The 12,269-nt window shown below is 40.1% G+C and overlaps 1 protein-coding gene across 9 annotated transcripts in view; it reads right to left on the bottom strand.

Moving 5' to 3' along the window:
• ATP2B2 (ATPase plasma membrane Ca2+ transporting 2) overlaps positions 1–12,269 on the bottom strand; it is a 393,065-nt gene that overhangs the window by 47,623 nt on the left and 333,173 nt on the right. For all 9 annotated transcript variants that reach the window (XM_040076442.2, XM_058422233.1, XM_058422234.1 and 6 more), the window contains 2 exons: positions 3,909–4,150; positions 2,957–3,191 (listed from right to left, as the gene is read on the bottom strand). In XM_040076442.2, coding sequence (XP_039932376.1) covers positions 2,957–3,191; positions 3,909–4,150 — 477 coding nt within the window. The remainder of the gene's footprint in view (positions 1–2,956; positions 3,192–3,908; positions 4,151–12,269) is intronic.

Raw genomic sequence — 12,269 nt, 5'->3', positions numbered from 1 at the left:
AAGGGAGAAAGAGTGTTGGCAGACTGAGTGGGCAGAGGAAGCAGATATTTTCTATCAGTTTTGCAGAGCTTAAGTACACATTTCACAATTTTTTGGTTTATTTTCCCTCTGCAAAGCAAAACTTCCAATGCAAGCACACATGCACAAAGTATCCAATGCAGGAATATCTTTCCCAATCAGGTGACAAATAAAAAGGAGGTATTTGGAAGGGATTTATGTTCATCTCCCAGAAATAACAGACGGACGGTGTTTTTTGGCAAATCAGTGTGAGCCAGTTCAGGCTCATTAAAATCAAGCCAGAAAGAGTGTCAGGATCAACAGAGAATCTCTGCAGGAGAAGGGCATCACTCTGTTTGTTCTCTTCCTGCGTATTTACCAAAGAAAAATAAAAATCACACCCACTAAATATAAATATCAAGCAAGTAGTTCAGTGCTTGCTAAATCCAGCAGCTGCTGATGACTAAGCTGGTGTCTGAACCTGGGAATATGGAAAAGCCACGGGTGTCCATGGTGGACATTCCAGAGAAAACTGAACAGTTGTTAGATGTCACTGTCAAATAACTCGTTCAAATTGGGTTTTTTAGTGTAAGGGGAAGAGGTGAGTGCCAGAAAGCTCCCGGAGTATCCCAAGAATATCCCTGAAAGCAGGAGAGAGGCAGGACTCCTCCAGAATAGCTGGCATTCCCACATGGAATCTCTCCTTGGATGCACAGGAGGTCCTGCCCAGCATCCAAGGCACAGCCCAACACCACCTCAGGGAAAAGGAAAATCCTGAGCCCTACCCAGGAAACACAGGAATGTGACTGAGCAGAAGCTGAAGGCTGCCACGATGGGGAGGTTTTTTTATTGGAATTACCTGATCTATCACTTCCATCCAAATAAATCCTGACACCCGTGAATACTGAGAATATTGAGAAAACAGTGCCTTTACTAAGAATTCTAAGTTTTGTGTTCTTTTCTTTTCCCTTATGGAAAACACTTTGAAAAATGCACAAACTCCAGTGGGGAGTCAATTTAATGAGTAAATTTAATTTTGGCAAAATATTCCCCAAAACTGCTGAACACCTTAATATTTGCCTCAGCAATGGGGATTTCACATATGCATGTTATGATTTTCCAACCAAGTCAGATACTCCAAACCTAGAGTGCTTTCTGAACTTAATGTTTTCCTCCTCAGGGATTATTGCTTCATTTCTTTCCCCTAAGGTATTGATCCTTACAATGTGCAGGGTAGTAATAATTTAAATTTGTGCTTAAATATTTTCATGATGGTATTGCCACTTTGAAACAGTCAAAAGGGACAAGGTGGAAAAAAAACCCAAACAATCAAAAAAAACCCCCAACAAAACAACAACAACAAAACCCAAATCCTAATTCCCAAATGTCCAAAATTTGCTGAAATTCTGAAACTACAATATTTTATCACGTGTCTTGCCCTAAAGTAGAAATGTTCCTGCATGTTCTGGTGTTACCCTACAAAAAATTCAATACAATATTCAAATGTTTATTTAGAAATAAGATGTTTTCCTGCCTTAATCTCTTTGATTATTTACATAGAAGTCAAATTTGACCTCCGTTTTTAGCAGAATTATTCACTTTTACCTCAAGCTCCCAAGAAATTATTCCCTGCAAGATAAGAGCAGTTTTCTCACAGAACTCCTAACAATCACATGAAAGGAGGGTTTGCAGCTATTTTCCATAATAACTGCAAATCCCATTATTCCCCAGTCCCTCAGTCTGTCACTCCACACGGAACCTGACTTAAAGCTGTTTTCCAACATGGATCATGATTTCATTTAGGAGGGTGAGAGGATTGATTCACAGTTCCAGTGGCCACTGACAAAATATTTCCAAAAATATCTATATTTTCTGGAAATATTTACTGCGAAATGTCAGTTTTGTGAGCTGGAGCATTAAAGGAGCTCTGCAGACAGAGTTTCTGAAGGGCATTTTCCAACATTTTGAAAGCCTTGCAATGTCAGACGTGGGGACAGATGGATTAGCAGCAAGAGACCATCTGATGGCAGATAAAGTGGATGCTGTTTATCTGCTCTTTGTGGAGATAAGGAGTTTATCATCCAGTTGTCACCTAAGCAAGATTTTCTTTATATTTTAACCTTCATATTGAGGGGAAAAAAAAAAAAAAATCCATTCTGAGGCAAGGTACAATTGTGCAGTTGGTACCTGGGTTGTGTCATGTTAGTTCCAAAATTACTGTCACCATTTCCAAACACTAACATGGAATTAATAACTCTCCATTGATTATCAAGCACCAAATAGAGAGATTATGAGAATTCTCTAACCCAGAAAAAAAAGGTTCTCTATACAGAACCTTTATATTTGTGTAGGAATAAAATTTACAAGTAGAAGCAGTGATGTGCTTCCCATGTGCACACCTACTACTGATTTACTCAGGTGAGTTGAGCTGAAATTTTATATATTTTTGTACAGGCCATATAAATGTGATATCCATGACAACTGCAGCCTTTCCTTGTTCAAATACAACATTAAAAAAAAGCTTTCCTGAGTAGTCACCAGGTACAATCTTAAGTAAAGTGACAACTATTACAATAAATGGCAAAACTCCAGTTTCTCTGGAAACTGCCATCATAATCACGGTAATTTTCATCACAGCACTTGTCTTCCCTACGTTCAGAGTTGCACATCACTGCACTGATTAAAGGAAAATTCTTTAACATGTGGGAGCATTACAAAACCTCTGCTGATCAACTCAGTCCTGCAGTGCAAAAAGGCCTGTATTTCTTTATTTAAATATCAGCTAACAGATAGCTGAATTTTATAACCTTAATTCTTTGCCTTTTTATCAAGTAAAACCCATTTCTAAAGCTGATTTTCAGCTTCTTCGACAGAACTAATTAAAAAAAGAGATAGAACCTGTAAGAAACCTACCATTCAGGTTATGTCTTATTTTCTATAAGACAAAAATTGGATGTACCTCTGGCCTTACTGGGTCTTCAATGCCAACGACACAGATGCAAGTCAGGTCAGATAAGATGTCATTCTCATTGTCCCAGTCAGGCTCGGGGCTGCTGGGGAAGTCTCTGAAAGCCACACAGATGGTTCTCAGCCCATCACAGGCCATGGGCTCGATCACTTTCTTCACCATTTCATCCCTGTCGCGGGGCCTGAAGATCCGAGGCTCCCCGGCTGCATTGAGGATCCTGGAACACCTGGTTTGGGTAAGGAAAAGAGAATAAAAACTGGGTGGTGATGCCTTAGGATTTTAGCTTTTATATTTCTCATTTATTTGTAATCCTGCAGTTCTTTAGTGTATAACTCCAAACTCCACACACAGTGTGAGCTGCTGCTCTCCCATTCTGGTCACACACAACAATTCCTCTCCAGACCTGGCAATCAAGGACACCTCACTGCCTCAGGCCTGAGAGATGGAAACAAAAGTGACTTGGGGGCAGCAAACTCGGGGTGAATGACTTCATTACCCGAAGCTGTAATTGGAAGATGAACCCCCAATGTGCAAATGGACCAAACTGATCAAAGTGTGAAAACCCCTGAGCTGTTGTCCATTTTTGGGTGCAGCCCTTTGGGGGCTTTGTCTGCCCAAAATGTACTTGAAGGCCCTTCAATAAATAGAACAGCTTTTTATTCCCTTAATTTTGTCTGGCCTCTGTTTTTAGGTAGTCCCAAAAAGGCATCAAGTGTGCATCTGCATGCCTGCCAAAGTATTTCCTGCATAAGCTCATTTCAGCCAAGGCTATCCTTTTCTGATATCACATTTTAAGTTTCTACTTCATGTCTGTGTGGATTTATGTATTGCATTTTCTCTGAAGGTTCTAATTCAATCCTCACATTTCTGGGCATTCCTGGGCCTGTGTGGATTTGGCCCAGGGGGATTCACACTCCACCAGCCATGGATGCAGTGCACTCACTTCTTGAGAACAATCTCGGAAGCTCCTTTGCTGTACATGCGGAAGCTGCCATCTGGCATTTTAATGACCGTGCTCATGGACTTCCTCACGGAGTTGAAGGTGTAAACTTTGTAGAGCTTCTCCTCAGGGATGAGGCTCCGCACAGGCTCGTAATCCTGCTTCAGATCCAGGACAAATCCCAAGAGGCCACACTCTGTCTTATTGCCCACCTGGCGAGGCAGCCCACCCTCTTTTTCTGGTGGCTGGAGAGAGGGGGAAAAAAAAAAAATGGAGATTAATTTCTCCGATTTCTCTAACTTCACAAACTGTAAGTTACGGGGTACAGTTTAATATATGAGCTGTGCAGCCACGAGTCTTCCAGCTTTGAAAAGCAAGATAAAAATTCCGTGGAGTTCCAACAGACCTGAAACATCTCCTCACAGAAAGAAACATTTCTGTAGACAATATTTGCCACATTTGGTCTCTTGCATTTCTTTTTTTCTTGAATTAGCCATTGGCAGTGTGTGATAGTTGGGCAATCCATTAAAAAGGAAGTAACTTTCCTTAGACTGAAAACCAAGCAGTTCTCACTTGTCACACACAGAGGATTTCCTTTTCTCTCTTGCTTAGAATTCTACTGGTTTGCTGATTTTTCACACCTTAAAAAATGAGTTAAAGAAAGCTCTATCATTTTTTTCTCCTGCCAGGCACTTTTTTAATGTAAAAATAAATGTCCAGTCAACCATAACAACAAATCTCAGTGGAAAAAAATCTATAAAATAATGGTTCTGTGTCTAAATGTACCTGTTTCTAGAAATACTTTAGACTGCTGCTTCAGACAAATAAATTCTACAAATGTTAGACAAAATGGAGTAGGCTGAACACTGCAACTTCTGCCGGTTTTCAGTCTTTCTGAAGGAGAGAAGGAAGGATAAGGATGACTCTAAATTCTCTTTCAAAATAGAAATAAACAATTTATGAACTTTCTTGGAAGTGTTGTACACCCCAAACAAAATATTCCCGTAGCAAGACCCCAGACTTCAAGTGTCCAAAGTGTGAACAATAAACTATTGATAACTTATGTTTTCATATGCTCAGGGGAATTAGGAAAGTGTCCCTTAAGCCAGGGCTAGACTCCCCATATGGGAATAAAAATAGGAAATCATCTCACAGCTTTAACCCGCACTGAAAACAGGTTTTGATGTGGCTCAAGCCAAGACTGTAAGTCATCGTTTTCGATGCGAGCTAAACATTTAGCTCACATTGTGCAGAATTAGGACTGCATGACTGTATTCAGAATCAGTGTTTAATTTCACTTTAAAATCCAGTTTACTTCAGAAATGGGATTCCTAATGGATGGAATTCCTTACATTGTCGCTCACTGGGATGAGAGCTCATATGGGGAATGATTAAAGCTGCAAATCAGCCATCCTACTGTATCTGAATTCTTTCAAAAAGTATGGCCACAAAAAGGGAAAATGAGACCTTTTAAATAAGCATTAGAAATTAATTATCCCAGAAAACCACTGATTGCAGCTGGTTTAAAAAACGGAGGTCAGATAGATGATAACAGACTAGTCTAGAACTGAAGTAAACAAATAAATATTAATTTTTCTAGAAGAATCATTTCCCTACCAGCAGGAAGACTGATACCTGGTGACAGGTAGATTAAGGTCATTTTTTTCAGGGAGAAGCAGCTACGATGAACAACACAGAATAACCAAAGATCTCTGTCTGAAAGAGATTTATCCTTCCAAAAAGGATTGTAACATCTTTCTTTTATATGAACCATCATTTTTACTGACTAATATGGGTCACTCTGGTGTTGCTATGGCATTTTAACATCAATCCAGGGTCACTGTAAAACACTGACATTCAGCAAAAATGCCAGTGTGATGCATTAATTTTATTACCTGCTGTAACAACTTGTCCTGCTATAACCTCATTATATTGTGACGTAACTTCCCTCTGGATTCTCAAATTTACTTAAGAATCCCTAATTCAAAATGCAAGCGTTCATAACGAAGTGTAGGAATTTGGTGGACGTGAAAATCTCAAGAGTCAAAAAAAATACCTTTTAAAATCCAGTTTTGTTTACATAAATAAGCTTTGTTTTCCTGGCATTGCAGGCACAGGGTTCCTGAAATCTGCCAGGAACTTCAGGTTCCTCAAAGCAAGAGAGGAACCAGCTTCAGTGCCTGGGAAGTGATAGGTGCCAGGGAAGATCCATTCCTCTGGCATATTAAATCCAACTCTTCTCATTTTAGACTTAAATCCTCATTTATGCTTCTCTTTGCCACTGAACTCAGTGAAAATTGTCACTGAATTAAATGTGAATGTCATCAGCGTACTGGAATACTCCTGGAACCCAAAGAAAGACAAAGTTTTCCATCAGTCAGACAATACTAGATGATAATTAATTTATAAATATGATTTCATCATGCCCTGATGCCAATGGATATCAAGAAAATAAAAACCTGCCCACATTTCCCAATACAAAAAAACCTAAATATCAGAGTCCTTCCAAAAAACCCTTTATTTCAACAAAAAGTAGATCGCACTCCCCTGTTCTTATCCAAAAATAGATTTCTTTCAGGGAACATCTTTCAAATGCAAATACGTAAGCAAGAGGGGGGAGGAAAAAAAAATACCCATGAAAAGAAAAGGAACAGACACTTCAGAAAGGTTTCAAAATCTAACAAGTGGCCACCTCCCTGCAGAGCAGCTGCTGTCTCCATATTCTTTGTGCATTACATTAGGGGTAAGCATATGGTGCTGAGAGCTGGCACAGAGCACTTCCTTCTCTGCACTGTTCCAGCCCAAAATCTATATGCCAGGAGCAGCCTCCTTGCAGATTGTTCTTGACAATCCCTTGCAGAAGCTGCTGCCTCTGAAACTTCCTGCTGGGCTGGAGCTAAATTTATTTCTTGCTGAATTTCTGCGGTTCGTGGCACCTGGAAAACAAGGACAGCCCGATGGGGTTACTCTGGAAAGGTGCACTTGGAACTGCTTCAGTGGCTCCTCAGAGGGTGGAACTGATGCCTTAGGATTTCAGCTTTTATATTTCTCATTCATTTGTAATCCTGCACTTTTTTAGTGTGTAACTCCAAACTCCACACACAGTGTGAGCTGCTGCTCTCCCATTCTGGTCACACACAACAATTCCTCTCCAGACCTGGCAATCAAGGACACCTCACTGCCTCAGGCCTGAGAGATGGAAACAAAAGTGACTTGGGGGCAGCAAACTTGGGGTGAATGACTTCATTACCTGAAGCTGTAATTAGGAGATGAACCCCCAATGTGCAAATGGACCAAACTGATCAAAGTGTGAAACCCATGACCATTGTCCATTTTTGGGTGCAGTCCCTGGGGGGCTTTGTCTGCTCCAAATGTATCTGAAGGCCCTTCAATAAATAGAACAGCTTTTTATTCTCTTAATTCTGTCTGGTCTGTTTTTGGGTAGGCCCAAAAAGGCACCAAAAAAGAGGGAAGAGGAAAAGGCTTTGAGCTGAGATTTACCACGGGGAGCTTCAGCAAGGATCTTCTGCTCCTCGCAAGTCACCTGAAATCTGTCCCGCCACCTGCTTGGAAGGAACTGAGCCAGGACCTTCCCTTAGCCCTGACCCTTGCAAAATTTTTTCAAACATTTCTCCCAAGCCTTTGGATTATTTACCCACAACATTTCAATTGCGAGCCATTGCTCACATGTAGAAGAACCCCCAGACAGATGTTTAATAAGTCGTGGTTACACCCAGCAGATCGAAATAGGTTTCTAGGTCAAAGTACAGCTGCATTACCAAGGCTTAAAAATGCCAATTCAAAGCCAGTACTGACCTGATACTGAGTTTGGATTACACAGGGAATTTTAAGAATAGTTTCCCTGGGAAATAATTGGCTAACTGCCCAAACTTCCTAGAAAAAGGGTAGCAGGAATTTTTGTCTCATTCCTGTATCAGTTTAAGAACTGGTTCATGTGTGCAGCAGCCAGAACGATGGAATTATCCAGATACAACTAGCACAATCAGCTCTCTCACGACAGCTGGAGGATATTCAATCATCCCAGATTAGCTGGGATGCAGGGTAATTATTTCATTTTGGGGAGGATAATTATTTAATGATTTTCCCTATTACCTGAAAACGACACCCAAACCAAGGCAATGCTGTGGCACCACGTCATTCTCCTGCTGGTGCTTGAAGTGGGGACAAGTTTGGTCAGCCAGAAATTGATATAAAAATGGTGCATTTCAGCATCTTGTCTGCAACCCCAGCAAGGCAATCCTCCCCTTAAAGGGGGCCAGCTGGAATTATGCAATGGGTCAGGGTGACATTTCCCAGCAGCAAAGCTGAGGGAGCAGCGCTGATGTGGCTCAGTGAATATGGGCTCGTGCTCCTTTCAGCTCACAGAACAGGAACAGGCAAAAAAAGGATACAGCCCATGAGTTCCCCCACGAGTGACTCTGAAAGAAGGGGAAATCAGGCATGAAGAACAGACTGAGCGGCTGGTGTGACAGTCCCTACTCCCCCTCTCTTTGAATCTCACCTGCTTTTACATTCACAGAGAGTTGGGGCTTTTTTAATAAAAACCCCTTAACTTTAATAGCAAATAATTTAATTGTCCTTTTAATTTGAAGGCCGTATCTGCCTTTGATTCACTTAAAAAAAAAAGGCAAAAAATTACTGCCACGAACATGAAAATTGTTGATTCTTCTCACTGGTTTATATGTCAGGTTTGTACACAATTTTTGAAAAATTAGGGAGTTGTTCAGGGCTGTGTCCCATGGGATTTTGAATATCTGCAGAGGGGGAGACTCCACAACTTCTTGAGATACATTTTCTGCAGTCTAAGCAGCAGCTGTACGTTAGGAAAATGTCCTTGGAGACACTCTACTACACACTTCAGTCATTTATCAACAGATTTTCCCCTCACATTTCAATCCTTTCTCCCACTAAACCCACAGTAATATTCAATGATTCTAACCACATGATCATTAAAACTCCTCCTCTTTTATTAACGATTTAATTATTTTAATCAAAATTAATCACATTTAAAAAAAAAAAACACCTCCACTGGTAGCCTGAAATGCCTCTCGTGCCTGTTTTTATCTTGCCATTGGGCATGAATTTCAACCACAAATTGTGAAACCCATCACCTATTCCATGGAATATACATATACCCACTCTCAATTTTGTTTGTATTGCCTCCTCTATGCTTTTTTTAACTAATTAGAAGTGGGAAAACAAATCAACCAAACACCCCCTTGCACAAAAATCCACCTAAACCCAGTCCCACCATCTGAAAAAAATATGAATTTTGATAATATTCATAATGTACAAGAATTTAATCACACATTAAATAACAGAAAATGCATGACATTTACCAATGTGAATCAAAAACCTGAATTTCCATAAAAGAAAGAAAATTTACAGGTGCCTGATCTGTCCATTCAGTTTTCACGTGCAGAAAACTTATCAATGCTCTGGGGATTGTCTGTTTTTCTATTAAACAGAGCCAGATAGGAAAACTAAATTTCTAGAAATACGAAACCAAAGCAAAGATTAATCTTAATACTTGCTGCCCTTCTGGTGGCACCACAGCCACCAGTAATTTGTACAGTCGAAGGAGCTAAATTTAGTGACTGCAAAGCAAATCTAGCCACATGAAAAAGGAAGTTTTTTCACTTGATTGAAGCTCCTGATTATAGCCCATCATAATTACAGATTTTCTCTGTTAATAGTACTCATTTCCAGAATAAGGAGAAGGGTTCTTCAAGCCCCCACCCATCTCCAAAGAAGTCTAAAAACACCAAGAGCAGATATTGCACTGCTGATACAAAATGTGCTCTTCTTTACCAGCAGGTATCAGCTGGAACTATTTTTAAATTGGTTTTGGTTTGTCCCATTCGGGGTTTGGGAGGCAAATGGAGGAGCTCAAGTGGATATAATCTGTCAGAGCGATGCTTAGATAATATATTTTCTCAGAGGGATTCTTTTTGCATAATTGGTGGGATAATGTTTGGGATGAATTCTAAATTCAGTCCTCTGGCCAGGCCCTCTCCTTGTCAGGACACCAGGAATGATGCTTTGGCTGGGCAGAGCAGCAGACGGAGGCTGCAGCCAATTTGTGCCTGATTATTCATTCAGGAGGAAACGGGACAGCAGCGATGGAGAGCTGGAACATCCTGTCCTTCTTTAGAGAAAAATTCTCCCCGAAAAATCTCGTTTCTCACCTCTTCCAAAAGCACAGCCCCTATCACACCAGCACTGAGCACTGCCAGCCTTTGGAGTGAGAGGAAGTGGAAGGGGATGGAATAAATGGAAACGACAGAAAAATAACACTGGCGTAAAAGAATCTGCAGTGGAGCTGTTTAACATGCTCAAGACTTTCCTTTGGTGCTATGGCCGATGAGCCACATCTCCTGCCCAGCTCTCATCCAGAATTTCTCAAGAATAAGGCATCCCAATGTTCCCAGAACACTCACCAGGAGCCAGCCACATTCTACTGCTTTGTGTGTTTGCACCTGCACAGGTAAGGCAGGCTCACAGATTACTCCCATTTATCCCATTCCATCTATCCCATATGTTAAGGCAGGCTCAGAGTACTTTTTCAATTTATCTTAAATTTTTATAATTTCTAGAAGATTCTTTTCCATGCAAGGTGCCTGCACAGCAGCTCTGTCACTTTTCAGTGATGCTAAGGGACTGGATGGCTTTGACTAAGTTAAAAGAATCCAACAGCCTTTCCTTGGAAAAATCCCTGTTTCCTCTGCAAGATTCCAGCTGGGAAAAGGATTTTGTGGGACGCATCTGCCTGCTCCCTGTCAGTCCCACACCCCTGAGAATCTGGATCCATCACAGACACATGCCTTTGGGAAGCTAGAACCCCTCATGGATCCCTGGTAACAATTCTCCAGGATTCCACCCATCCTAGAGGTTCTGCTGTCCCAGAACCACCTCCAAAAGCAGAAAGCCCCAGGATTTTTGGACACCTTCCCACACTCCCAAATAACCAGAAATTATATTGATTGTATCCCAAAGGAGCCAAGAGCTTCACACACAAGGCGGCAAAACTGGAAGATTGACAGAAAAATGGGCTCCACCAGCAGGAGAAAGAAGGAACTGGCAATTGAAGCAGAGGTTTTATTTATCATATATTTAATATCAATTTTCTAAGTTATCTGTGACTCAAAAAGTTTATACTACTTTGCTTACATTAAAAGCAAATTAATAGATCTTGTGAAGTGCAAAGTCAATCACAAAGAATAGCAATGAAAGTCAACTTAAAGTCTTGTTCAAGTCTGCAAGTAACTCCTGCCATTTATTGCTCTGAAATCAACACATTTTCTGTCATAGACTTTTATTCCTGATCTATTGTACTCCATATTTGCAGTTTTTTGGTTCTTGTTGACTGTTTTTTTCTCCCAGAGGAGCAAACCACATTGGAATTCTGAGAGTAAAAAGAAAAAGGACTAAAACAGCATTGTATATAAAATATATATTTGCACAATACAAATCTGAAAGGAAGTTAAATTTCCTATTTCATTATGAGGTGATTCACCCACCACATTGATTTCTAATCAGCCTGTTTGTGTACCTTACAAAACCACCACTATTTTCTGTGAAATTTGTATTAAATCATCACATTGGAAGGTATTATCTTCCTGTTCCTATGACTGAGAGCACAAAGGAAACCCACATGAAAGCAAAATGTGCCTGAAGTAATTGGTTTATACCAACTCATGTGAAAACAAAAGCTCCCATCAGGAAAACATGCTCCCTGAAAATATTCACACTCAACACACTCAAATCATTCATTGTGCCAACTTATTTAAAAAAAAAAAAAAAAAAAAAAAAAGTCCTAAAATGCTCAGACAACAAGAAGCAATATTTACAAACCCTGATGAAAACACTGTGGAGCACCTTGAAGGAAACAATGATTATTAAAGCCTGAACTTTTAGGAAGAGCTGGAGGTTCTCGCCACAAGTGAATCTTCTCATGGTAGGACAAGATTTGTGCAGAATAAGAACATGAACAAAAGGTAAATAACATAAAAGAAAATTCTATGCAAAGCAGTAAGAAAAACATTTGTTTCATCACAGCAAGTTCAAAATCTAATGTATTCATTTTCAGGCCAGCAAGAGGGAAAAAAAAACCCTAATGTATAAAATGATATTATAATAACAAAAATTTTCCAAGTGATTTTAGACTGGCTAAAATCTGGCAGGAAATATTGATTTCAACAGGAATTAATGGAATCTGCAATTACCAAACTGAAGGCAGAGAAGGCCAGGATGAAGGAGGTATTTATTACCAAGGATTCTGTCTCTTGAGGAAATGTGATGAAACAAAGGTGAAGAAATGTGATGAAAATGAAGAAATAGAAT

Source organism: Hirundo rustica, chromosome 12, assembly GCF_015227805.2.
Source record: "Hirundo rustica isolate bHirRus1 chromosome 12, bHirRus1.pri.v3, whole genome shotgun sequence".
NCBI lineage: Eukaryota > Metazoa > Chordata > Aves > Passeriformes > Hirundinidae > Hirundo > Hirundo rustica.
The sequence above is the reverse complement of the archived record's forward strand: the minus strand, read 5'-3'. Positions and strand labels throughout refer to the sequence as shown.